This window comes from Athene noctua, chromosome 5, assembly GCF_965140245.1.
Source record: "Athene noctua chromosome 5, bAthNoc1.hap1.1, whole genome shotgun sequence".
Taxonomy (NCBI): Eukaryota; Metazoa; Chordata; class Aves; order Strigiformes; family Strigidae; genus Athene; species Athene noctua.
Window position 1 is genome coordinate 1,830,926 of NC_134041.1, and position 27,408 is coordinate 1,858,333.

The following is a 27,408-nucleotide window of genomic DNA, read 5'->3' on the forward strand; positions in this document are numbered from 1 at the left end:
ATCCCTCTGGCCCGGGGTCCTGGCAAGCAGATGCTGGCTGGACGTGGGGGCAAGTGAAAAGGGAAGAGAGCCGTAGGGGTGGAGGCTGCCCGTGGTGCCATCCTCCTTCTGACTCTCGCCTCCACTCTTGTCCACAGCACTGGATTGTGCTCGGTGCTGGTAAGATGCAGAAGGAGGAAATCTTGGCTGCTGGTGTGTGGGCCTGGGATGTTTTGGACCTCTGCCTCCTGAGCCACTGGAGGAAGACGGGGCCTGGGAAGATGCTGTCACTGTGGAAACACTGACTTTTCATTATATCGATGACTTAGAACCCTGTTTGGAGTCCTTATCCTGGGGTTAATTAAAAAACTCTGATGTTTGCACTGCAAAGAGGTCTTGAGTTTGCACTCTATTTTATATTGAATATATTTATCACTATGATGCTTCCGCAGACAAATTGCCCTAGAATTGAGGTGGTTTAATATGAAGGGTTACTGGGAAGCCTCACTCGAGGAGCTCACGCGGGCTCAACGCGCTATCTTGATTTCCACTTTGAAGCCTTAAATGAACCCTCAGTCCAAAAGGAAACACTCAGTCTTGTAAAGAGGAAACAAACACAGCACAGAAAGAAACCAACCATTCACCTTTCCCTTCATGGTTGTAGCAGCAGATCAAACATGGGGGCTGCCTGATGTCTAATTTTCTCCTTTCACCACAGTTCTGATCACTGGAGCCCAGATTCTGTTTGTCTGGGGGCAGTACCCGAGGGTTGGTGATATTATGAAATGTTTTCATCCTGTGCCATGGGCTGCAGTGAGGGGGAGAGCAGTAATCTTTCTAATCTCATTAATCTTTCAAATTACTCTTTACAGCACCATTGTTTCCATAAACAACTACTCTTGCTAGAGGTGGTTTCTTCAAGTGATCTTTGGGCCGGCTGCTGTGCTGCCTGTAAAACAAATGGTCAGGTTTGATGTCTCTGAGCGTGTAGGGCTGTTAACACCCGGTGTAAAAATAATATTTTATGGGCATTTAAGTCTTAAGAAATCTGCCTTATGCAGCAACCTGAACTCCCAGCATGTGCCATGCACTGAAACACTAAACGAAACGACTGGGAGGAGAGGGGGCAGGATGGCCCTAAGCGGAGGGCGAGGGGCAGCGAGCCCCCAGGGCTGAGGCTGCTCCCCCGTGCCCTCCTGCCCGGGGACAGCGTTGAGTCTGGCTCTGTGCGTACCGGTGTGCTGGAACCCAGAGCTGCCCGCAGGAGCCTGGGATGGAGGGGAGCGCTGGCGGCCGGTGTGCGTGGAGCCAGGAGGGGTAACACCGGGCACCGACGCCATCCGCTCTGTGTGCGGCGGGCAGGCTGAGGAACGTTCCGTTACACAAATGTAAAGTGTTTTTGGGGGAAGGAGCTGTTTCTCGCTGCCCTCAGTCCGTGGGAGAGCGGGAAAGGTCTCCCTGAGGCACGGGGTGATGGTGAAGAGCCGAGCGGCCGTGCCAAGCACCCGGCGTGACTCCAGCACACCCCGTTTCACTTTTTTTTTTCTTTTGTAATCACTTCTGCTTGGGAAGAATTTAGGTCTCAGAAAAACATTCAAAGCCCCTTTTTGTGTGAAGGGCAAGACAAAACCTCTCAAAGCCTGGGGAGGATTTTGGTGGTGAAAGCCCTCTCTGTTCCTGGGGTGCGCTCATTGGTGGGGGTGGTTTTGGGTGCGGGGCTCCCCCTCCGCAGGGCTCTGTGCCCCATAAATACCCAGCACACGGCTCTCGCTGTGCTTTTGGCTGCCAGAGGCTCAGGCCCTTCCCTGGGGAGAGAATGTACAGCCAGTGAGTATCCCCCGGGCTTTTAGGAGGGAGTCACTGATCGCTGTGGTGCGGCGTTGGCTGGGGGGGTTCCTGTGAGGTTGGGGGTCAGTGCGGTCCAGAGGGGAGGAGAGGAGGATGGGAGGTCTCTGTGTGGGGGTGTCGGTGCTGCTCCATCCCGTGGTGTGATTCTGCTCCAGGGGGGACAGGTTCATCTCCAGGTACTGGGGGATGGTGAAGGGGAAGGACTGCTCCACACAGCCCCGTTCCTGGTGTGTTTTCACGGGCTCTGCAGCAGACAAAATTGGAACCTGACAAATAATTCTGAGCCACATGCTCCAGTATGCTTTGCTCAAAGAAAAAAGGGGGAAAAAAAATCTTACCCAAGACCTGGGAGATACAAGATGGATTTTCCTTCCTGATGATTTGGGATATCCTGAATTCCCTGGGTGACGGAGTTTGCCTGCAGGGCTGTGGTGTGGGCTGTCCTGTCAATATTCCCTGTTCCATCTTCTCTGGATGGTTCACAAGCGGCTGCAGTAGCTGGTCAGAGCCCTCGGAGCCTTTTTCCCCACAAAGGCTGGTGCTTCTCTCTTCTGTTCTCTTATTTCTAAGTCACAGATGAGTCCATCCAAGAAAAAAAAAAAACAAAACACTCTCAGGGGGAGCTTCCAAGCTATCCCAAAATCCAGCTAACCCCATGTCTGCTGGCCCTTTCAGAGTCGAGCATCCCGCTGGAGGCTACAAGAAGCTCTTTGAGACGGTGGAGGAGCTGTCCTCGCCGGTGACTGCCCATGTCACAGGTTGGTGTGGGCTCCCCCATCTCCCCCTGCCCAGCTCGTGTTCTTGGGAGCTCGTGGGCCACCACAGCTCAGAGGTGTTACAAGGGCCAGAGCGAAAGGACCTGACAGGGCTGGTGTATTCTGGGGGAGAGGAAGGACAGATTGGTTGGGGATCTTTAGATGATACTCAACATCGACTGAAAGGGGCCACAGGAAAGGGGGGACTCTTGATCAGGGGGTGTAGGACGAGGGACAAGGGTTTTAAACTGACAGAGGGGAGATTTAGATGAGATCTAAGGCAGAAATTCTCCCCTGTGAGGGGGGTGAGGCCCTGGCCCAGGCTGCCCAGAGAAGCTGTGGCTGCCCCCTCCCTGGCAGGGCTCAAGGCCAGGTTGGACGGGGCTTTGGGCAACCTGGGCTGGTGGAAGGTGGCCCTGCCTGGGGCAGGGGGTGGCACTGGATGATCTTTAACATCCCTTCCAACCCAAACCAGCCTGTGATCTTTGGTCAGTCTGTAGATGCAGAAGAAAGGATAGTTCTAAGAGCTCATGCGTATTTAAAACCCAAATTTAAAACATTAAAAAAAAATATATTTTGAAGTTTTGTTCTTTCTGTTGACACAATCAAAATTACTTGGTCTGATTTGCCGAGGGCCGTGCACGTGCCAACGCCGTGTCTTCCGCAGGCAGGATTCCCACCTGGCTGCGAGGAAGCCTCCTGCGATGTGGGCCTGGCTTGTTCGAGGTGGGTGCAGAGCCCTTCTATCACCTCTTTGATGGCCAGGCACTCCTCCACAAGTTCGACTTCAAGGACGGGCACGTTACTTACCACCGAAGGTACGTGGCAACTTTCCAAGCAAAAAAGAATAAATACCAAAGCGTTTGCTCGGCTCTGAGTGCTGGGTTCGGGCTCTGCTGCCCAGCACATGGGAGGTGCTGGTTATTTCATGCAGTTATTGGAAGAGTTTTAATGGTGTGATCACTGAAACCAACCAAAAATAACTAGAACTTCCTCACAGTTAGCAGAAAGGCAGCTTTTTGTACAGATTACAGCACATCTGGAAGAAGAGGGCAGGGAGGGGTGGATGTAGCTGCCGTCAGCGACGGAATGACGTCGTTTGAAAACTGGGATGTGTTTTCAGTTGGAAGCTGCTGAGCTGTCAGCTCTCGGGTGTTTGGTGTGGAATATTTAAGCAAAGCCCCTATTTCCCATGGGGTTCAGCTCCCCGCCAGCCAGCCTGTCCCACGGCTGCGGAGTGGGCGGGGGTTGCTGGACCCCACATGCTCCAGTTGCATCGTGAGGCTGCGGAGAGGCTGCAGCTTTTGGTGGTCTCATAAGGCTCATCGCAAGAATACTCCTGTTGTAATTACACAGCCCATTGCTTTTTTTTCTGGCTGTGCCTGCACTGTGCCTTCTTGCCCTCCCCAGGTTTGTCAGGACTGATGCTTATGTGAGAGCAATGACCGAGAAGAGGATCGTGATAACGGAATTTGGCACCTACGCGTACCCAGACCCGTGCAAGAACATCTTTTCCAGGTACCTCGGGGTCGTGTAGGCATTGCAGTGCTGTCCTACGGCGCTTCCACGCCCAAGAAGCCCCTGACTCCCTGTCGGTTTTCTTCTGCTCAGGTTTTTCTCGTACTTCAAAGGTGTGGAGGTCACTGATAACGCCCTCGTTAACGTCTACCCCGTTGGTGAAGATTACTATGCCTGTACTGAGACCAACTTCATAACCAAAATTAACCCAGAGACATTAGAGACAATTAAGCAGGTGGGTCTTTGTACTGTGCTTCTAAATAGATGGAGGAGTAAAAGTAAAATGAAAATGTTTAATAACAGCCTCTTCCAGCACGGCAAGGGTTGGGGTCTGTCAGGCACACTGAAACAAAGCTGTGAGGGTTAATGAGAGCAGAGTCACGATGAGCTTGTAAATGAACCCGCTGCTGCTGCTCCGCATAGTATTTAATGAGGAGGTGACAGGGTCTGTATCCTCCTGCGTGGGTTGGGGTTTGCAAACTGGAGGTAGACAGCGGCCTGGCCGAAGGGGACCGTGGCCGGAGGGCTCCTGCCAGAGCTTTGCTACGTCGGAGCCAAGCCACGTTTACCCCAACGAACTGTACAGCACAGAATTCATGTCTGAAGGTTTTTCTTTGCTGTGTCACCAACATCCAGCCTGCGGAGCCCTTTCTTTCGCACCCCAGGATCCCAGACTTCTCCCTGTAACCGTGTCAGCTCACCTGACCATCCTGCTGCTCTTCTCCTTTTCACAAGATGGTGATTTGGGCTTAGAGAAGAACGTCTGTGCCTGAAGCGAGGATGTACTGACCCGCGTCGCCTTGCGGAGCTGGTCATTTCCCACCTCCTGCCAGGAAAGCTCCTGACTTTCTCCATCTTGCTCTTCAGGTGGATCTCTGTAAATACGTGTCTGTCAACGGGGCAACGGCTCACCCCCACGTTGAAAACGACGGGACGGTTTATAACATTGGCAATTGCTTTGGGAAAAATTTTTCGCTCGCTTATAACATCATACGGATTCCTCCGCTTCAGGCAGGTCAGTTAATCCCACCTCTGGGCAAATGGAGAAAATCTTGGCTTATAAATAATTTATTTTTTTATCCTTAGAACAAGTTTTGTCATCAAATTACATTTTTTTTTTTTTTTAATCTTTAGATTTTATTGGCCTTTTTTTTGAGTAATAGAAACATTCTCTTTAAAACACTAAAGCGTGGTTTCTAAATCATGAACTTCCTTTGGGTTAAAGGCAGAAACTTGCTGGGTAAAGACTATAAATACAGACTAAGCGTGGGTGAAACCCTCCATCACCCCGTGCCTGTCCCGTTGCAGACAAGGAAGACCCGATGAACAGGTCGGAGGTGGTGGTGCAGTTCCCGTGCAGCGACAGGTTTAAGCCCTCCTACGTTCACAGGTACGTGGCGGGGGGGTGGTCGGCTGACTGGGGAGGGGTTTGTCCCTGCTAACTCCAGTGAGCTTGATCTGCTCCCCGTGCACTTCCAAACAGCTTCGGGCTGACCTCAAACTACATAGTGTTTGTTGAAACGCCGGTGAAAATCAACCTCCTCAAGTTCCTCTCCTCCTGGAGCCTTTGGGGAGCCAACTACATGGACTGCTTCGAGTCCAACGAAACCATGGGGGTAAAGTATCAAACTGGGCCGTACTGGGCAGCCAGCCCTGGACTGGGAGGTCCATCCTACTGCTGTCACCTTCATTTCTCTGAGCCCAAATCAAGCTGCTGTTTGCTTTTCAGGTCTGGCTTCACGTGGCAGAGAAGAAGAAAGGCAGGCTCCTCAACATCAAATACCGCACCTCGGCCTTCAACCTCTTCCACCACATCAACACCTACGAAGATAACGGGTTTCTGATCGTCGACCTCTGCACCTGGAAGGGGTGAGGCCCTTCCCCCGGGGAATTGCCTCAGCACTCACACCGCCTCCCTTGACCCACCTAAGTATTAATACATGACGACGTGCAGAATAGAGAGTGTGCAAGTTATCCAGAGGCACAGAGCGCCTGTTTAAAACTCATTTTCCAAGAAAAAACTGATTTTTATCTTTAATAAGTTTAGTGACTGCTGAAGGGCTGATGGGATTTTGGCCCCCAGGGCTGCGATGAGCAGGATCTGGTTGAGGTTTGAACGCTGCTTTTTGCATTAACAGAGAAACGTGGCACGGAAATGGCGGTGCCCAGCCCCACGTTGGCTGTGCAGCCTGAGCTGAGATCCCGGCTGCTGCCGCGGGGTGCTCGGGGTGAACACGACCAGTTGCTGGGTCCCTCCTCTGCTGAGGAGATGGACCAAGACTCGTCCGCACTGAATTTTTGTAAAAAAACAGCTGCGTGTGACCCTGGCACTTGCAAATGCCATCTGCGTTTCTGTCTGTGATGCCGTTTTTGTGCAGGTTCGAGTTTGTTTACAATTACCTCTACTTAGCCAACTTACGAGCCAACTGGGATGAGGTGAAGCAGCAGGCAGAGAAGGCCCCGCAGCCCGAAGCCCGCAGATACGTGCTGCCCCTCACCATCGACAAGGTACTGGGGGGGCTCAGAGCTGCTGGTGCCTGCTCCTCTCCTCTGCAGGGCTTGTGGCTGAGCAGTGCTAGAGCCCTGCCAGACCCTGCTTCATTCAAATTAAACATTTTAGTGGAGGGGGGGGGGGCCTAGAGTGTGGGTCTTTGGAGGAGCTTTTTATTTTCTTTAGCTGTTCTGTGTTAATTCTGGGAGACCCCCCTGCAGGGCTGGGTCCAGCTCTGGGGCACCAACAGCAGAAGGACACGGACCTGCTCCAGCGGGGCCAGAGGAGGCCACGGAGATGCTGGGGGGGCTGGAGCCCCCCTGTGAGGACAGGCTGGGAGAGTTGGGGGGTTCAGCTGGAGGAGAGAAGGCTCCGGGGAGACCTTAGAGCGGCCCCCCAGGGCTGAAAGGGGCTGCGGGAAAGGGGGGAGGGACTCTGGATCAGGGGCAGAGGGACAGGATGAGGGGTCACAGCTTTAAACTGACAGAGGGGAGATTTGGATGAGATCTGAGGCAGAAATTCTCCCCTGTGAGGGGGGCGAGGCCCTGGCCCAGGCTGCCCAGAGCAGCTGTGGCTGCCCCCTCCCTGGCAGGGTTCAAGGCCAGGTTGGACGGGGCTTTGGGCAACCTGGGCTGGTGGAAGGTGGCCCTGCCCGGGGCAGGGGGTGGCACTGGGTGGGCTTTAAGGTCCCTCCCAGCCCAAAGCACTCTGATTCTGCGACTCCCCAGGTGTCTTTAGGAGCCCAGGGGGGCTGACGCCAGCACGGTTTCGGCAGCAGACGCTTCCTGCACTGCTGCTCGGGGCACAGCAGCAGCCGCTGTCCTGCAGCTCGACAAGGCTCTGCCTGTGCTGTTCAATGCAGTCTGCAACAGATCTCTGCAAACTAGAAAATCTGTTTCTCCGTTTCTCTTGGGTATGTTTCTTTGTCCCAGGCTGACACGGGCAAAAACTTGGTCACCCTGCCCTACACGACAGCTACGGCGACCTTGCGCAGCGATGAGACCGTCTGGCTGGAGCCCGAAGTTATTTTCTCAGGGCCCCGCCACGGTACGACGGTGACCCCAAAGCTCAGCCAGCAGCGGCACGAGCACCCCCTGCACCCCACTAATCTTCACACTTACCTTTGTTTTTTTTTTTTTATTGTAGCCTTTGAATTTCCACAGATCAATTACAAGAAATACGGTGGGAAACCTTACACGTATACGTACGGGCTGGGGCTGAATCACTTTGTCCCAGACAGGGTAACTATCACCCAACAGGCACGTCTTTTCCACGAGCCTTCAGTTTAAGGACAAAAAATAAAAAGAATATTTCTGAGATGTAGGGGTTTGGGGTTTTTTCCCACCTTTAGCTTTGCAAGCTGAACGTTAAAACAAAGGAGACGTGGGTGTGGCAGGAGCTGGATTCGTACCCATCGGAGCCAATCTTCGTCTCCCACCCGGACGCCCTGGAGGAAGATGATGGTAATGCTGGTTCTGTTTAGTCCATGGCATCGTGGTTGGGAAAGCTCCTGGCTCCTCCTAACGCTGGTGGGAAGTTTCTGGGGAAATCGGAAAATTAAGACCAAATGAAAAGCAAGGAGGAGAAAGATCTCTAGGTGTAGATGACCTCTTGTCCTCATTTCCCAACCTTTTCCCATCTGGAACTGCAATATTTAAAGAATTCCAGGTGGCAGAGCTTTGTAAAATTTAAACCAAGTGTGTTTTCTCTTCCTAATCTATCCTCCTCGTGCAGGGGTGGAGGGAATTCAGGCTCTGTCACTCTAGGACACCGAGTTATACTCATGCCCAGCACTGTACCTGGCAGCACTTGGCCTGAGAGGGTGTCCACTTACTCCCTCAATTCCTCCTCTCTGAACGGGATTACATGAAGCTGGGAGAAGTCTTGGCTCTGCTAAGAGCCAACTCTCACCGGTTTGTACAGAACCAAATTTCACACTATGTGCTTTCAGTTCAGAAAAGTGCTTGTGCAGGAGATTAAGTCCCACTGAAATGGTTTAAGCTTGTTCTTAAAAGCTTTCTGTAACTGAAGCAGGCAATGTGCATTTTATAAACACTTTAATCCAGTCTCACTTCCTGGGCCTTGAGCCCTTGCAGAAGCACTCTCTGACAGCTGAGTTCACACCGGGCTCTGCCCTCTTCCCCCAGGCCCTGCCTGCTGCTGCCCCGGGCTGTTCTGGTGTTCTGCAGTGGCTGACCCGCACACAGAACAAACCCCCAGCAGGGAGGATGGCCCCTCCCTTCCCCACAGGGATGCCAGCACCCAGAAACGGGCATCTTGTCACGTTAAACCTCAGAAGCGGAATTATAATTTATAAATTAGTTCTTAATGTTGAAAAAAATGGACAAATTGGATATATATTCCAGTCAGTGATGTTTGTCAGCCCTTGTAGCAGCTTTTTATAGTTCCTTTTCAGAATAAAAAAATTTCTGATTTTAAAAAAAACAAAACCTCTAGGAGCTACCGTGCCCCAGCAGCCCAGGCTGTCACACCGACGACATCCAGAACCCAAATTAGCACGAGCAATAAATAAACCATCTCCCCATTTGCTTCAGCGCTGAGGCCCGGGCGGTCCCGGGGGGGCTGTGGTGCCCCGGGTGCCAGGCTGTGTGTTTCTCCCTGCCAGGGGTGGTGCTGAGCGTGGTGGTGAGCCCGGGCGCGGGGCCGAAGCCCGCCTACCTCCTGGTCCTCAACGCCAGGGACATGAGCGAGGTGGCCAGGGCCGAAGTGGAGGTGAACATTCCTGTGACTTTCCACGGCCTCTTCAAAAGAGCATGACCCCCGCCTGCCACACACCCCCTTGGGCTGCTTCCCGCTCCAGAAGAGGTGCAGCCTCTGCTTGCCAGCGCTCAGATGACCTGAATTCCTTCCACATCGCCTGCTATTTGTATGGCTGGGTAATTAAAGTTGAGCATTGCAGTTTACTCGATGACTCTTCGAAATACTTAACCGGGTGTTTTTCAGATACACCCTTTCGGCACAATTTTCAGGCGTACAGTGCTAAGAACTCTACAGTTAAAACAACAAAGTTTAATTTTGTTTTAATTAAAATTACAAAATTAAACTTTGCAGCTGCAGCAGAGTCAAAGGTGTATGAAACAGCACAGTGTAAACTCAGTACTTGTACACGTGGTAATGCTACATGGAACAGCCTCTGTGCTCTGTTACACGCCTTGAGGACGGTCACTTTTAGCCTCATCTGAAGTATTATGGATTTAAATCCCATCCTGGTCACTTCTTTAGTATCCTCAGAGCAATCGGAGTGGAGCTTCCCATCTGGCTTTGGAACTCAGAACAGGCAGCCCCAGGGTGCTGTGCCAGGCAGCATTTTGGCCTTTTCTAAGGCTGAAAACTGCACACCCTAGCTTGTGTGTTCTTTCTTCCCTCTTTCTTTTGTTCAAGTGGAGTTCTGGCTTTCAGGCTAAAATATGAATATGAAAAAAAAAAAAAATCAAGCAATTGTTACCACCTGGGATGAATTTGCTTCCTTAGAGTCATCCAGACTCTCAGCTTAATCCTTCCTTTTCACAAAACAAATTTTCAACTTAGGTAGTAAGAGGCTATAGTTCACAATACAAACATTGTTAATAGACGTAAAATCCAGGCTGCTTGTCTGTCTGCAGTGGTTTAACATTTTTATTAATGGTATCAAAGAATTAGAAAATCACTGACATTGAGGATTTGTAGTGCCCATACTAACTTTGAAAGGCTGATCACTTGAAAGCGTCTGCTGTTACATCCTGATGACGGGATACTGACACCGAGACACGACCTGGTACTTCTGCTGTTCTACAATCTCTAAGCACTGTGCAATCACCTAATTAAAAACAAAAAACCAACATAAGCAATGAGCGCCTGAAACAAAAAAAACCCTAGTAAAACTTCCTAGCTGTGCACTCATTCAGTAATGCATTTGTTCTTACTTTTTTGCAAAACAATCAACATGTAAAATGAGCAGTTGTGAGCGGGGTGTGGGTGTAACGTGCCACTGGGGCAGGGAAGGGGAGCAGAAGAAAGGTCCTCAGCCTCCCAAAGTTCACCCACTGCATACAGACACCACTGAAGCATTTTAAAGGCAGGGTGCTGACAAGAGAATTACTTCTGGAACACAGGGAAGCTATTTTGCTGTAAAACACCAGTGAGAATACATTATGTGATCATCCATTTCTGCTAGGACATAGCTCTGCTCTGAAGATTCCAATTGCTTATCAAAAATGAGCATAACATCCTGCTCTTCCACACTCGTCTCTTTTTAAGTCCTCATTCCTGGTGTCTTGTGACAACAGGGGCTGAAGATACAGAACTGGTTTTGGCTTTTAAACACAAGAAAATTCTCCATCTTCTGTTGCTACTGGAGCACACGCTGTCTTTTAAAAGCCTATTTTAAGAAAAGCACATTAAATATCAGAACGAGCACTTGCTGTCCGTTCAGAGAAAGCTAAACATAAATTCAATCGATTAGCAAGAACTGGGGTAAAGTAGCAAAAAAAAAATAATTGTAAAAAAACAGCTAAACATGGGGGATGCTGGTGAAAATTACCTGAGAGTAACAATGATTCATTTCAACTATCAGGTGTTTTCTTTTCATGTGTAGTTCCTAGAGAGAGGTAGTCTTGGGGCTCTAGTACTAGAAAATATTTCAGTGCTCTCCCATTATCAAAGTTCCCATAAATGCCACGGAAAACATTTAGAAAAATATTTATTAAAAAAATTCTAAAAAAATATTTAACATCTACTTAGTACCATAACTATGGACCATATTCCTAAGGATTAATTGATAACAAGCTGTGTTTGTGATCTTTAAATAAACAAGCTTCAGAAGTGCAAAGAACATTTTAAGTATTGCTATTAAACAATCTAACAAGGAAACAGAACGCAGGTGGCAGCTTTCAGAAAGCACCTAATGGAGTGGGTGTCTGCCAACTTAAAAAATAAATAAAAAGGCAGTGGGGGCATCCCACATGTAAACAGCAAATTACCAGCAAGAAGAGGAGGCTGCAAAAAGAAACATCCTGGGACAAAGTAATGGGAACAATGTGAACGGTGAAGAGCCAGAACTTAAAGAGTGAAGATAAGGGTGATGATGCAAGAGGAAAAAAGAAAGGATTCAGATATGGAATCGAATGATAAAGTGAATTAAGAGGTTCAGTGAGGAAATGCTGGAGTCCAGTAGCCAGAGTGGAACAGAAACTTTTTGCATATACTGGGGAAGAGAAAAGATGAGAATTAGAAAGCTGAATTCCATGGGAAATGGAGTGAGAAGTGGGAGACCCAGTTCTGGGGACCGACGTGCTGACCCCGAGCGAGTCCGAGGCTTACCCGTTTGCTGCAGGATCCTTTTGAGTCTGAGAATAAAATGTACTGTAGGGGAAAAACCCACCTTTCTAGTATCTTGAGGTAGAATTACACCATCATCCCAGAGTCTGGCAGAGGAATAAAATGCACTGCTTTCTTCCTCGAGCCTGGAGAAGACAGAGTATGAAGCTTAAAAGCACAAAAATGTAATAAAAACCATCAGACCAGTAAAACAAAGTAACAGATGAAAAAGGGATATAATTCAATCTCAAATGAATGTGCAGTACTACTGATAAAATTAATTAGAATCCAGCAAATAATACCCAACAGGTCTGATCATTCTGCAGTGCAGAGCACCTTCCACAGTCAGGTGATCACCACTGTTTAACAGCCAGATACTAATACAGAATATCTCGATTTGGGGTTCTACGGTTTGGGGGGGTTGGTTCTTTTCAGTCAAACATTTGTGTTTCCTTGAGAAGACCCTAAGAGCAGACATAGAATTCCATGGAAATTTAAAATATTTTTCAGTAAATTCAAGTTTGCTTTACTTGTTTGGGATTAATTGATCTTTAAGAGGAACAAAAGCAGGTAATTCAACTAATTAAATCCCAGCGTAACTGCAAGGGTTTATACTTGGTGTCCTTACTTTTCTTTCAGATGTTTTAGCTCTGATTCAGCTCCTGTACAGCTGTTGTCCCCAGCTCGTGGGACTGTGGAGAAATGTCTCGAATCCACAAGAGCCACTCTTGCGTTAGGCCACAAGAACAGAAAGTTTGGACTGAACGATCTCCCGCACTACAAAAAAAAAATGGGCAGTACAAACTCATTGAAATGACTCACAAAAAGATGGCTGTAGGATGACACAGGTTCAAGGCAGAATGTAACACGGTTTAATTTGTGAAGCGTTAACGATACAGCTCCTTTACCGTGACAGCTCCAGCTCCTGTGTCAGCACTCACACCCTGTGGTAGCGACCATCCCAATCCCCGCTGCCTTCAGTATTGCTAAATATTATTATTATTTCAGTAATATATCAGTATTGCTATTATTCAGTATTATTATTTCCTTTTTCCTCCAAGCACTCACACGTTTAATTCTGAGTGAACAAAGAGCCCTACTGCCCTCGCCAGACACAGCCTGAACCCCACACAGTACCACGACTGAAGGAGATGTGCTCCTTCATCGCCCAAAACGTGCTGAGAAAAAGGAGGATTTGCTCCCGAGAAGGGATGTTTTCAGATAACCTGGTTTTTAGGACTGGTTCTAGATTCTTAGATGCAGACCAAATTGTTGGTAATCGCATCTTGTGCTGCACTTCTTTGGAAGCAGTTAAAATGACGGATGGAGTTCACTGTAACAACAGCCGGCTGTGTTTTAGAAATGAAGTGCTGTGAAATGTAAAAGGTCAATTAGCAAACCCATTCGGTTGATGCCTCCCGTACCATAACATAACTTTCGCTCCCATAGCAGCCACCAAGCACAACGGTGATTTTCGGAACGGCAGCACAGGCCACAGCAGCCATCATGGAGGCCTGGGCTTTTAATCTGTGGGACTGAGCCTCTGCCTGAAAGGAAAATCAAGATTTCAGATCCTCGAAGCCTTTCTTCTGGATTCCCTCCACTCTCACCAAACTTAATTTTCTAGAACATTTATTTCTTCACAGTTCTGTACAATCATTTCTTCCACAACAGTAAGACAGCATCATTAACTACCACAGCCCATTATGCACTCACTTTACCAAGTAAATCAGCACAACAATTATAACCAGTGTGCACAAACCTATGCTGCTGCGCAGGCCGAGCTCTCCCAGGCGTTAGCAAAGCTCAGATACGACACAATTATGCCAGGCTTTGTCTTAAGAGCTGCTGACAGCTGGGAGGAACAGGGCTGCAGAAAGAGATCAGAAAATCTAATGCAGGTTTTACTGTGAGGCTCTCTGTAGCCCAGGACAACACATGCTGTACTTTAATGCCTTCACTCTTCTAAAAGAGAAATATCTCTCTTTCTGTGGAGTGCAGCGGTACCAGGAGAATCAATAGGCTGTATTTCCATGTAAAAAGCACTACAAATTCCAAGTTTTACAGCTTGCATTGCCAGCTGGACAGTGCCATTTTAGATAAACATACAGGCCTGCTTAAAATTAGAATAAAGTGAGAATGCTAATGGAAAGATTTAAGAACAAAGTAATCACGATGGTTTGAACCATCGAGAGTGGTTGAAAAAAGTAATTTTCCTAACAATAATTTTCAAAACATAACCTTAAATACAACAAGAACTAGGAACTGCTTGAAGTAAACATACTGAACTGAAACGGCTGTACCTGTGAGATGCTCGTTGGCTCTGCTGTATGAGGAGCAGTATTTTGGAGAAAGAGAATGGGAACGCTCCGCTGGCTGCACAGCTGTACGAAGTGGCTGCCCTTGAGAGAAGCATCGTGAGTCAGCTCCCCATTGTTAGCCACTATCCCCACCAAGTGCCTACAAGACACATGAACATTTTCCCTTTTGAACCTAGAAATTATGAGTATGTAGCTCGTAACGCTCTGGAGGACGGAAACATCAGTATTCACACACACACACAGATCTGCCCTTTACAGAAATTCAGCACGTACGTGGAGGGTGCACGTACTGTGGCATTTCACTCAAGGACCTCACGCACCTAACAACAACAAGTCTCACAGCACTCCTGGTACGTAAAGCACAGAAGTACGAGCTCGGGTTCATACCCAGAGGGCAGGTAAGCATCAGAATTTACACTGCAAGACAAGGTACGAGGTGCCAGGACTCTGGCCCCTCTCTAATGCCTGTAACAAACAGCGTAACAATCTGAAAAGTTGGCTCTAAAATATATTCTACCACCTTACTATTTTTCATATGCTTTGACTGGAATGTTATGTGCTTCATGAATGTGTTAATACCACAGTCTGATCTGAGTTATGCAAGGTTTCCTCTATGGGCATTATCCCATCTCCACCCCATGGGAGGACACTAGCTTTCCACTCAGTTTGGGAGGGAACACTTCTACAGATGCTGTTTATTATTTCTTAAGGAACCTGTTGAAGCTTTAGTGTTCCAACTGTCTGGCTAGTAGTTTTTGTGAACAAACACATCATTTCACAAAGCCACGGAAACCATCCATTTATAATCACTCTGCTGCTGTTGGCCTGAGCCGTGGTGAACTCGGAGCTCAGAGGCAGAAGATCAGGCTTTCTAGAAGAATTTTATTACCAATTCTTGACTCAGAACTTCATAAACCTTGTTACTGGAATACTGTAAAACCTGATGATGATATGAAAGCTGTTTAGACAAATTTTGATAGTGACCTGTTCTAGCCTTACCCTAGCACGTGGCCGAAGCCCGTTACTAATGTTGTTCCGTAATTAGCCTTGAATTCCTGGAATCTGCTTCCATCCATCAGACGGCTCAGAATCTGCAAAGATGCACAGTCCTTACTACAGAAATTGAAGTGAAAATAGGATAGTTCTGCTAAAAGATACGCTCTGTTCAAATAGTAACGAGACCTCTGTAGCACAAGGAGTCAACCTAAATGAGCATAGAAGGCCCTTCTTATGTCTTACACTCTGCTAAATACTCAATATGCACAAAATATCAAATTTGTGTTTACGTTTCATTACCAACCGTGTGTTCCGAGCCAAAGTTCAACTCCAAAATTATTTCAGTGTTACAGAGCACAGTTGTTCATGTACATAAAAATGTTGTAAAAAACCCCAGAGTTTGTGTACATAAGAAACACTCGGCAGCATATTGCTCATGGTTTTTTCCAACGCAGTTTAAAAGCTGCCTTCAAAGCTACGCTGCTTTCCACAGTCAGTCCCCTTAACTGTAGGAATTTACCCCTGGAAAAGGTACTGGATTCACACCCTTGGAGACAAAATCTCTTCTAGAACAACACAAAGAAAAAAGCGTGGGCAGCTCTGCTGGGCTCTGCTTGTGTATTAGTGTCTGTCCCAGCCTCAAACAAGCTTCATTTGAGCTTTGTTGTTTTTCAGGCAGTATTTTCATTAGACATTTAAGTTACAAGGTAGAGTCCTGACTACCTGGGTGAAAAAAAAAAAAAAAAAAAAGGCAGGGGGAGGGGAAAACAGGACACTAAGGGGTGCACGTTCTCAAGGCAGCCAACTCAGTACAAGCGTACTGACGTAACAGCATCTCAAACAGTGCCTGGAAACAGATGGGGATCAGCTGGCATAATCTGTAATTATCTCTAGCAGGTTTTCAGCTTAAATATTTTCTATAATTCTACAGAATTGTTGCCATTCTGCTTTGTTGCAGACTCGAGACAGTTTGGCAGCTGATTAGGTAATGATACGGAGTATCTCAGACTTCAGGATTCTCCAAGAGAAAACAGCCTGTTGCCTGTTAATCTGGAGCTACTGGCCAGAGGGGACTGGAAGGACGCAGGCACTCGGTATCCGTCACCTTACCAGCTTTACAGGAAGAGAACACCTGTAATCTCGCGGGGCCAGGCCCAGGAGCTCATCAGAACTGTACAGAGGACTGTCATGCTCTGTGACCTCCTCTGGCAGTGGGTCGTAATTTAACGTGGAGATAATATTTCGAATACATTCATAGGCTTCCTTTTCTGAAGACGCAAAATGGTCACTACAGCCACTGACTCTAGGAGAGAACGCAACATTAATTCGTACTGAATTAATGAAATCTGAATTCCGATAGAAAAAAAACAAACTAAAGGAAAAACCTTAATGCACACTGTGACTCTCCAAACGCCGTGAGAATACTGCCTCGTTCCGTTCTGGTATGGATGAGTTGAAAGCAGTACGTCAGTGGAATTTCTGTGCAATCCCACCCCAAACCAAATTCGCTGGATATAGACAATAACTTACTACGTGTAATGTGGTTATCTGACTGCCACACTAGCATTTGGTTTTGTGAGAAAGGTAAGGATCTGGTTCCCATCCACACAGCACAGAATGCCAAGAACAAAAAAGCAAAGCCACCCGCTTTCCCCACCTAGAAGGGAATAACTATTCTGACAACTACAGCAATTTCGGACACAGAAAAACAGCATTAAAGAAATGGTTAGATAGCTACTATCAGGTTTATTTCCTGTTTGTTCATCTCCTGCTGGACAGCCCTCATTAACAGCAGAGGCAGGCAGGCTTTCCATTTTTCTTCTCTGCTTCAGGTACTTTCACAAGCATTCAGGTTCTTCTCTGCAGCAAGTTAGTGTGGTGTCTTCAGAAGCAGAGAAGACAAATGGAAAGAAGCCATAACACCTCTCCACTCACCAGTCGAGGGAAGAAAAATAAATTTCTTACCCATTTTCCCCATCATGGCAGTATCTGAACACTCACAACTGGTTTTTTTAATGTATGTATCCTGATGATGTTTACATTAGGAAAAAAAGGCGAGACCGTCCTTCTTCTACAGCTGGTCCCTCTGAGGCACAGAGGAACTGACCTGCCTGAAGTCATTCAAAGAGTATGTGGAAAAACGGGGAACCAAAACCCGGTTTGTCCAGTGCCTGCTTCGCCCCGTGAACATCACTTAATTTTACTTCCATTAAGCTGATCTAACAAAAAACCCAACCCCGTCCCTGGGAAGGAAAGCAAACAGCATAATAACAGGTTCTACTTTTGGCCCTGATCCTGACCTCTGTACTTATGTGAGATCTCTATCAGAGTGCGTGTTTATATATATACACACACGGTGGAAGTGGAAAGTTCCTGTGGAGAGTAGTAAAGCTGAAATTACAATGCCACGTTGCTTTTTTCATTTCAAAGAGTTATATCTAGCCCCATGGTACTCCCACGTATATAACTGAATACCACCAACCTTTGTAATAATTCCTGTATCATTTCTACTGGGTTTTTTTTCACTGCATGTTTCTTGGTCCTTGAGGACCGTATCGTATCCTGTCACACTGGAGCAGCTTCAGTCACTCATTAAGATAAAATGAGAGTTTCTTTAAATGACAGTATGCTGAAATTTCTGCTATTTTTGATTTATTTCACGTACTCAGAGTGAAGTTTAGCTCCTCCTAGGTCCTCGGGAGAGACATACTCTCCTGTAGCAGCTTTTACCAGCGGAGGGCCAGCCAGGAAGAGCGTACCGATTTTATCTATAATCACAGCTTCTTCTGCCATGGTTGGCACATAGGCACCTCCGGCTACGCAGGAGCCACACACCACTGCCACCTGAAGGGCACGGAAACCAGAACAAATCAGGGTGCTGGGGAGAGGAGAATGGAAAGGCAAACCCATTACATTTATTTCAGAAACATTCAAGAGACTGAATCGCAGCTTGGGAAACAATGAACTGGAGAGAGAAATACCAGCATGAACAGCAGTGCTGGTTCTGAGAGAGTTCAGCATTTATGCTGAAATAACCCAGTGATCTGATTGATGCTTTCCCATCATGATCAGGCAGTGAACACTTAGAGCCTTGAGGCTCAAGTATTCTGTTATGTGAGATACGATTCACATCTCCCTTCCCCACAAGCAGAAAAGGTGAGCTTTAGGCATTTTTTTGCATGTTTGGGAGTTGTTCCTAGAATCCGTGTGAGAAGAAAGCATTTTTCAGAACCCCTCACAGACACTCCACCGGCTGGTACTCCGACTGACACCCACCTGAGGGATCCTCATGGCTGACATTATCGCTTCGTTGTAGAAAACTCTGCCACCGTGCGACTTGTCAGGAAACAGCTCTGACTGGCATGACAGAGAAAAGACAGTTTCAGTATGAACTGCAAAAGCCAACACTTCCTCCTCTTCATTCACCCACAAACGCCTTGTAACCCACTCTGGGAAGGTCGCCACTAACAATCACACCTGAAATTTTCATACACAGCCTTCGCTCTGGTATTTATTCCCCTTACACATTGTGCAATTCCACAAAAATACCCAACGTGTTTTGACAGCAGAAACAAGTTTCATAATTTTTTGTGAAACTAATTTAATTCTACACAAGCTGAGACTGTAAACATGGAGAAGGGGAAGCTCATGTTCATACTTTATCTGTGAAATGACTTCAGCAGTTTCCCTTTTTACTTAGTTTTTGATGCAATTCCTTAAGTCGGGTAAAAACTGATTTTTCAGTTTGCTTTCAGCCTGGAGAAGGAGCAGCTGTAGTCTCTGTGATAATATGACCTCTGTACATTGCAAAGTCACCTGTGCAAATTCTCCTTTTACAGTAAGAATTTTTAAAACTACATTCTTAAAGGTCACGGAGGCTACTGCATTACTATCACAAACGTTACCATAAAACACACAGTGGTTTTATAGATTCTGATGTTGAAAATAGAAGCCTCAAACAATGTACTAATTTATTAAAGACACCAAAGCATTTCAGCACACCGAGGAATATCCATCGTTGGTCAGCCCTTTGTCCCTCCACTGGTATTCAAGTTTCCAAATTTCTATTTAGATGCTAGACACAAACTCATCACCCCTGTTACAAATCTTCAAATAATCTCCTGCGCTCTGATTTGTGGACAAAACTCAACGGAAGTACAACAGACAATGGAAGTCAGCCAGCCAAGAAAACACAACATAAATCTGAGGTTTGTTGCTAAAAGTTACTATAATTAAGATCATCACAGGTATTTTCTTCTATGAAGTGGTGCCAGTATTACCTGTAGTGGCAGGAATGCTCCCCCACTGTCAACCAGGTACACAGAGAGCAGTCTGTTCTGCATGGCTATTTCTTGAGCTCTTAATTGTTTCTTCACTCCAATTGGATAAATAGTTCCTCCTTTCACAGTTGCATCATTTGCCATGAAGACACACCAGACCCCACAGATTTTGCCAATTCCTGTAAGTGGTACCACAGATACTTAGCAGGACTCTCTAAAATACCATAGATGAAACAAGGGGGCCAAACTATAGCCAGGATGTTGTTTTGGTAATACTGTATCAAGAAGCTGCAAATTAAGTTGCAAATATGACAAGGGGAAGAAGTTTATTGCTCTCCTCTGGAATAACAAGCTGAAAGACAATGATATTTTAAAAAAAATCTGACACAGGGAAGAAATCTATTGCTCTCCTCTGGAATAACAAGCTGAAAGACAATGACATTTAAAAAAAAATCTAAATGACAGAAGACAGAACTTGAAACAAACTTCCTCCTGGTGACAATTTAAGAGGGAAAAAATACACAGTTTGACTTCCAACTCTTGAGATGACAGGGAAGGTAGTTAAAAATTACCTGTACAAAACTGAAAAATGTAACAATCTGTGGCAAAAGACAGGATTTCATACTCTATTCTTCTGGCTACTTTTTAAACTGGAACTGCTCTTCAAAATGCAATCAGAGCACTTGTCTATAATTTGAAAAATATTACAAAATAAATGTCACAGCTCCTCTGTCTCACAGTAAGTTGGTCCCCTTTCCTTTAACAGACAACAGCTTATCTAACACATAATCCTAAATTTTTGGGGACAAAATGGGGACAAAAATCAGTAACTGGTAAGTGGAACAGATTACTAAATCCAGAAGAAATGAAATAAATTATTTTTCTTTAAAGGTTTCTCCCAGATTCCCCAGCCCAAATCGCAGAAGGATAATACACCAGTGGCTAAACTCTTCTGTGTTGGGAGCACTAATGGATAGAGCTGATGTTCACTTTTCCTAGGAAAGCACATCCCTAAGATACTAAAATATTCCATAAAGCTGATTACACGCATCCTCTTCCTCTCCCAGTAAGAACCACCACCTCACCTCCAGTGAGCAGGGCTAGCTACTCCGGGAAGGTGTGCAGCACACAACCAACGCACACGGCCTACGAGCACTTGCCCATCACTGCACCTCTCTAACTAAAGCTCACGGTGGTTCAAACCTTCCTCCTTCTGGGCTGCATCTCCAACAATGGGCTGCTCAAAACAACGCCCTCAACCCACATCCATCTTTGACCGAATAGGAATCGTATTTAAAGACGCGAGCGACGCAACCACCAAACTTCATCCCCGCTCCATCTCCTCGCGGAGGCGCCGCCGTTACCAGTCAGGCAGCCGGCGGCAGGGACGTGGCCGTAGGGCAGCTCCAGGCCTGCCAGCGGGGACAGCTCCAGGAAAGACTCATCATCGAGGAGCAACTTGAGGCGGTCACGAACAAACAGCTTCTTGTTTCTCTGAGTATGACGCAAGATGGCATTTTCTCCCCCTCCTTTACTGACCGTCTCTAGCAACTCCGAGTATCTGATTTAAAAAACAAAGTTTCAGTCAATGAAAACTTTACTTACAAGTTACCCTTTAGTAGACTGAACATAGTACTTATATGTATTGCACAGGTTTTGTATCCGTGGTATGAAAACGAAGATGAATTTGCATTTTTGCATTATTGCTTCCTGTAAGAAAAGGCAAAGGTTATTTAAAGCAAGCATTTTAGCCTGGTTATTCAAAAATTGTCTAATAAAGACCAAAGAAAAGAGTGAAATAACATAAATATCCTATCTGTAGTTACGGTCACAGCTAGCAGCCATTATTAAGCCTCCATCCTCCGCCAGGTGTTGCCCATACACACCCAACACACAGTATGTCACAATATATGATCATTCCTAATCTCTGCCAGCAGCCCCGGGAGCAGAGTAGTGACAGGGGCTGGTCGCCAGCAGCCGGCGCTGCCTGTGGGAGATACTGCCCTACAACAACATTAGCCCATAAACCCGCAGCCATTATAAGGCCATCTTAATTTGCTAGTCCCCAATCAGCATGGAGATTTGCCTCTCTGTTCCAACTACTCTAAGGAAGAACCCAGTCAAGGGCTTCTTCCTTCAGTTTCCCTCAACAAGTTTTTCTGAGAGGCCTCAAGCATATTCTGTATCAGGGAAGATAAGACTTTAAACGTCGTGAACTCTGCAGTGTCACTACAATCACAAAGAGAGGAAGGGATGACCGAATGTTATTGTCAGGGCAGCATCAAATACTGATAATGAGTTGAATAAACTGTCAACAAATGTGATATCGCAAATAATTCTGGTCTTAAATAAACCAGGTTCTTTATTTATTTAAAATAAAATATTTGTTTGCCAAGATGGATCATCTTTAACTAAAAATAGTGTTTGACATAACTACGCACCACTCTGTACGTGACTCCATTATCTTATTGTGGCTTCCTGCAGGCTGTGGAGATTGAAAAACCTCAGGAGAAAAAAAGCTAAGGATTTTTAATAATGTCGTAAATGCCACCACAGGAGGGCACAGTGTGTTTTCCGTAGCTTTCATGTATCATTCCAATGAACAAAGGCGTCTGAATTTTTGCCATCTGATCTTTCAGGACAAACACACAAAATACGTTTTCCTGCTTTTATCAGTGAATCACAATTAATTGCAATGACTGTTGCCTACTGTTTCAGGAGGGATCTGTAAATGCAAGTCACTATTTATGTCCTCGCATTCAAAACCGTTTTGAAAGTTTACGAAGGTCTAGAAAAAAATACTTCTTGGCAATATATGCAACACGACGTCACATGGCACTATTTTAAATACAGCCTGCACCTAGATTTAGCCACTTAAGTCAACATTTAGGCACCTCTTTGGGGGAGATGAAATTTTTAAGGGCTGATCCTTGTAAAATTCACTCTGCAGAGAAGCTGCCTGAGAAAAGAGCAGCCAGGAAACGAGTTTAAGCTTCAAAATGTTTAGGTGGAAAAGCCTACTCTTAAATTTTTATTTTTATTTTTTTTTTTTAAATCTCTGGACATTTAATTAGCATTCTTCCGATGTTAAAAAGCTCCTTAGAATGCCCCTAAGTAACTCTCACATCATCTCACAAGCAGTAGCACTTTTTAAACCACCACCAGAACAGTTTTATTACCTTTTAATAACAGCCTCACTGTTCCTTACATTTTCTTCAAACACATGTCGATGCACAGACAGGATACGTCCATCTAAAACGGGGTAAGTTTTGGCCCACCGCCTGTCCTTTGCTTTATTACTTACTAAGCGGCAGCAAAGCACGTCGCGTGTCCTTTCCAACCCCCGGTTCTGCGGCTCGTGTGCTGGCAGTTTCCCGTGACACAAGTCCTTATACTTTCGTTCAAAACCGTGATTTGGGGTTTGTAACCCTGGGGGCGGCGGAGGCGCGGCGCCGGGGCGCAGCCTGCCAAGGGGGCGCAAAGCCACCGCGTTCCACATGGCCCCGGGAGCTGCGGGGAGAAGAAACAGCGTTTGCTGCCGAAAATTCAAGCTCCGGACTGCCTCGGCCGAGCGGGCAGAGGCGGCGCCGCCGCTCAGGCTGGGGTCGTGAGGGGAGAGCCCGCCGCCCGCCCTCGGCCAGGCCCCGCGCCCGGCGGGAAGAGCCCCTGAGGGCCGCGGCGGGAGCAGCCGCGGGGAGCGGGCCCGGCCGCGGCCTGCGGGGCTCGGGGGCGCCGGCAGCGGGAGAGAGAAGCCGCGGGGAGCGGGAGAGAGAAGCCGCGGGGAGCGGGCCCGGCCGCGGCCTGCGGCGCTCGGCGGAGCCCTCCGCGCCCCGCTCCCCGCGGCAGGCGGCGCGGCCCCGCGGGGCTCCCCCGCCTGCGCCTCGGCCCCCCTCGCCCTCCCCGCCCGCCGACCCTTACTCGGGCAGCCGCCGCCGAGCCCTCCGCTCCGGGCCCGCCTCTCGGGGCGGCCCCGCAGCCCACACGGCGGCCCGCCCCCGGGTGTCCGGTGCCCGGGCAGGGCCCGGCCCCGGGGCCGCGCTGCCGGCTGCCTCCTCCGCTGCCTTCCCGAGGAGACGCGCTGGGGCCGGGTTCCGCTCAGGCTCAGCCGCCCTGGGGCCCCTCTCGGAGCCGCGACCCCCGCCCCGGGGCGGCCCGGTGCCCGCTGAGGGCCTCGGGATGGCGGCGGGGCCCGCGCCCTCCGGGAAGGCCCGAGGTGACGCTGCAAGAACCGAACCGTCGCCTTGGAAGGGCCAACGGCGCCAAAATCACCCTGGGAGCAAGGCGGAGTGCTGCTGGAGGAAATACGTGCCATGACATACGCAGCGTACGGGTTTGAGTCATCAATTACACGCTGTGGGGCAATATCGCATGTTACAGACCCGGCTGTGTCCCCAGAAATGACACGCTGCTGCTTCGCTCGCCCTTAAAATACAGGACGGCCGCAAAATTTGGCCTTTTCAAGGTCCTTTCACGCAGCATATTCCATGTCCTACAGACAACGCCGCTGGGCGGCATTCTGAGTGACGCCGTTCCTCTGGAGAATGGCTGTAAGCCCTCCAAAGCTGTAGCTGCTCAGTCAGAATGCCTAAACGCCTTCTAATTAAGTTTATCATTAAAATATTAAAATGAATTTGATTTTTTTTCCCTTCCGTACCGCATCCTGTCCCTGGGCTGCTTCAGTCTTTTCACTATTGTTAGTCGTGGCATAACCTTCTAGAAATTACTGCGTGTTGCCTTTCAGCGACTTCATTAAAATGCATTCCTGCCAGAAAGCTCTTTATCCATACATATTAATAAGGCTTCGTAGCGATAATTAAGCGATGACTAATATGTTTGTGAATGTAAGTATCCAGCATAGGCAGGAAAAAGAATTTGTAGGTAAACAAGTTGTATATGTTAGTAAAAAAATCTTGACAATAAGAATTAAGATTCACTGAGCTATACAAATTTAGGGTTTTTTTTTTTTCTGTGATTCTGTAATTATTTTTTTTTTCCTTTTACACTTAGATAGGACTGTCTTTGATACTGTGCTCCCTTGTATCAAGAAACAACGCGGGTGGAGCTGCGGGGAGCGGCGCCGCTGCCCTGGGTGGCTTCAGCTGTCCTCCCAGATGTTCCAGCGTCTCACCTGCTGTCCCAAGCCCTCTGCTAGGGAGATGAAGGTCTGTGCTGAACGATGAAGGTCTGTGCTGAACCCAGAGCCCGGGAGGTTCGGGGCAAACGGAGCACTCAAGGGCAACACACACACTCTAGGGGTAGAAGAGGGTCATGTTAAATCCGGGGTGAGGTGTCTGCACTTGTAAAAATCCCTTTAAAAAAACAGGATCCCAGATTCATTCGCATTTTCTGAAAATGCTCGTTAATTCTAGACCAGACAGAATGAGGCAAGTGGTGGGCATTTGTTAACGATAATGAAAGTATTGAACAAAACCCCCCATCAGGACGCGTGTTGTAGGCACTGATGCAGCCACGGAGAGGTTCCCGGCGTAGCCCGTGGATGAAGTTAGCAGCCTGCTCCACTATTCAGGCTGTTTTGGGGCATTCATGGTGGTGGTGGTTCCTTATTTTGGTTCACGTCCTCCCTCCTTCCATGGTGTGACCAGAACTCTCTTCTCCCAACAGTTTGAGAAACTTGTAAAAAGCTGAAGATGAGAGACAGAAGACACTTTGCAACTTTATATAGATCTTTTGCATTTCCTGTGGGATTTTATGTGAATTTTTGTGCCTTTTGTGGTGCAGGTGATAATGGGGAAGGAGAGAGTGGTGACAGAAATTCATGTAAAGCAGAAGAATACATTTGAGGAGGTCTGAACTTCAAAGAGGTGTTGATGGTAGTGAAAATGCTGGGTGCTGGGGTTGTAGAAGCTGATGCAAATGCTCGAATATGGATTTAAAGTGAGGTTTGGGCTTCCCATTGTTTCTGTGGGTTTTTTTTTAAGTTGACCCATATATCATTTCCCTGGATTCATAAGGTTTTTTAGTTCTCTGTTCTGTGAACGTATCACAGGGACTACTGTTCAATTATAATTGTCGTGCTTCTTATTTCATTTTCCATAATTAAGTGTTAGACTTCCACGAGATACATTATCTGTAAAATGCTAGCGTTGCATAGCAATTTCATTTTATGTGATCTTAATTTGAAGATTTTTTTTTTTTAATACCTTTTGCAATTAGTGTAGCAGCTTATATTATTTTACAGGTTTTCCAGTAGATAGAATCTGTGTTCACAGAATATGGTCTGTGTAAAACAGGTTGCTTTTACTCAGGCTGCAAAGGGGATTAAACATTCTGCGAGAAAGCTGAGCACTGCTTGCTCAGAGTAAAGGAAAAAGAAGCACTCTTCACTGCATTTCAGCCTCCACGTATATCTCAGTGAATGTTTATCACGAAGAGAAGGCATCAGTCACCAGGTTTTTTGTACTGGGAGGCAGCCTGGGATAAATAACAAATCCTGTAATTAGGAGCCAATAGATTCTAATTGACTTATGTTAGTCCTCAAGCTGAAATCCAGCCCTTCTCTCCTGTCATGGCATGGCTCATCCTTTGTTTAATGAACACTGAAGGGAAATCGAGTGAGGTAAGAAAAAATAGCTCATCTGAATGGATGCAGCCTCATGCAAGTGTTTGAAGTTGTTATTTTAAGTGCTTATTTTAGCGACGTTTGAGCTGAGCCTTTAGAATATGTAGAGTAGCATTTAGGAAAAATGTTAATGTGGTTGCTTACTTTAACATGAGCTGCAGCTCTGCCAGCAAAGATGAGACATGCCATTTAAGGAACACTGAAGCTTTGAGTGAAGTTTTTACTCAACTTTATTTAGAAACTTGCTGGAGTGCACCGGATGCTGGGGGAAACCAGAACACACTTTTTGGATTGTCAGACCAAAGGCAGGAAGGTTCCCACAGAGCCCTCCTCCTTATGTAGCTTCTGTTTCTTATTTAGATTTTGTTTTTTAATACCCAAGAGCTTTTAGTGGTGTCCTGACAATTGTGGCCTGGAAATTTGTCTAAATTAAAGCAGGTTTTGTTTGTTTATTTAAAAGTGCTAACAGACTCAGACAGTCCCACAGCATTTTTCAGGGCTTACATCATTCTAAAATAGATTTGATTGATTCAGAACAAATTTGGCAAAAAGTAGTTTTCTTTGCCCGCTTGATGTATTTGCATCTATACAAAAGGAACAGCTGAGCCTTGGCAGGTATGCTGAGTGTAGTATCTGGAAATGATATGAAATGTTAAGAAGTTTATTTTAGTTGCTGGAAGCTCCAGGAGAACACGAGGAGTTAAATGAACTAGCCTGGAGATGTGAGACTAAATACAGGAGGAGTTGGGAGCCTCAGCTCCTGTAAGTAAATGTAAGTTCCACTGGGGGTATATCAGGTGAAGGGCTGCTCCCACACTGTTCAGCTTCTTATTTGTGATGACTTCAGATTTTATGAATCCCCACATGAAGAGAAATGTGAAGAGCCAGGTATGCCCTCACAAAGTGTGGGAAAGGGTGAGGATGGTAGTTGGGTCATGGAAGTTTTCTTCACATTTGTTCATTGCAGCTATATGAGACAGTAGCTGTATTACAACACCTATAAAAAATACGTATTAGCATCCAGCCCTTATCCACATTTATTTATCACATAATTAAACACAGGATCGCAGCGTATTTTAACTCTTAGCCTTCCCAGACTCTCAGTAAGTCCCCGGGAAAAGCACGTGAGAACTGCTGTGAGAGAGGAAAGCTACTTCTCAGTCCAGGACAACTTGCTGAGCTACTCCCGTCACTTCACTGCTGCTTTCTTGAGGACAGATGCATGAGCTCAGGTGCTGTGAGACAGCAGCCCCCTACCGAAAGGAGAGATGCGTGAGGAGAGGGTCTGGGGCTCGAGAGGGTTAACTCCTGGGGTGCTCTGACA

General features: G+C 47.0%; 2 protein-coding genes across 4 annotated transcripts; one reads left to right on the plus strand and one right to left on the minus strand.

Annotated features, from left to right (window-relative positions):
- Positions 1-1,742: 1,742 nt before the first annotated feature.
- Positions 1,743-9,508, plus strand: RPE65 (retinoid isomerohydrolase RPE65). 2 transcript variants are annotated; one of them, XM_074905997.1, is made up of 14 exons: positions 1,745-1,806; positions 2,503-2,585; positions 3,250-3,400; positions 3,993-4,100; positions 4,194-4,335; positions 4,968-5,115; positions 5,409-5,490; positions 5,584-5,716; positions 5,830-5,969; positions 6,479-6,608; positions 7,524-7,638; positions 7,738-7,832; positions 7,943-8,054; positions 9,218-9,501. In XM_074905997.1, the coding sequence occupies exons 1-14, from the start codon at positions 1,796-1,798 to the stop codon at positions 9,367-9,369; spliced, it is 1,602 nt and encodes a 533-aa protein (XP_074762098.1). In that variant the 5' UTR covers positions 1,745-1,795; the 3' UTR covers positions 9,370-9,501. The 2 variants fall into 2 exon arrangements, with proteins under 2 accessions (XP_074762097.1, XP_074762098.1); XM_074905996.1 differs by having other exon boundaries at positions 1,743-1,806; positions 7,524-7,832; positions 9,218-9,508.
- Positions 9,509-9,684: 176 nt separating this feature from the next.
- Positions 9,685-24,010, minus strand: LOC141960494 (methylcrotonoyl-CoA carboxylase beta chain, mitochondrial-like). 2 transcript variants are annotated; one of them, XM_074905994.1, is made up of 13 exons: positions 23,423-24,010; positions 22,684-23,014; positions 20,869-21,065; positions 19,505-19,683; positions 18,501-18,581; positions 17,890-18,068; positions 16,335-16,527; positions 15,228-15,319; positions 14,211-14,367; positions 13,332-13,454; positions 12,536-12,684; positions 11,972-12,053; positions 9,685-10,408 (listed from the first exon to the last, which is right to left on the minus strand). In XM_074905994.1, exons 1-13 carry the CDS (start codon positions 23,814-23,816, stop codon positions 10,325-10,327), a joined length of 2,241 nt encoding a protein of 746 aa, XP_074762095.1. In that variant the 5' UTR covers positions 23,817-24,010; the 3' UTR covers positions 9,685-10,324. The 2 variants fall into 2 exon arrangements, with proteins under 2 accessions (XP_074762095.1, XP_074762096.1); XM_074905995.1 differs by lacking the exons at positions 16,335-16,527; positions 17,890-18,068.
- Positions 24,011-27,408: the final 3,398 nt, after the last annotated feature.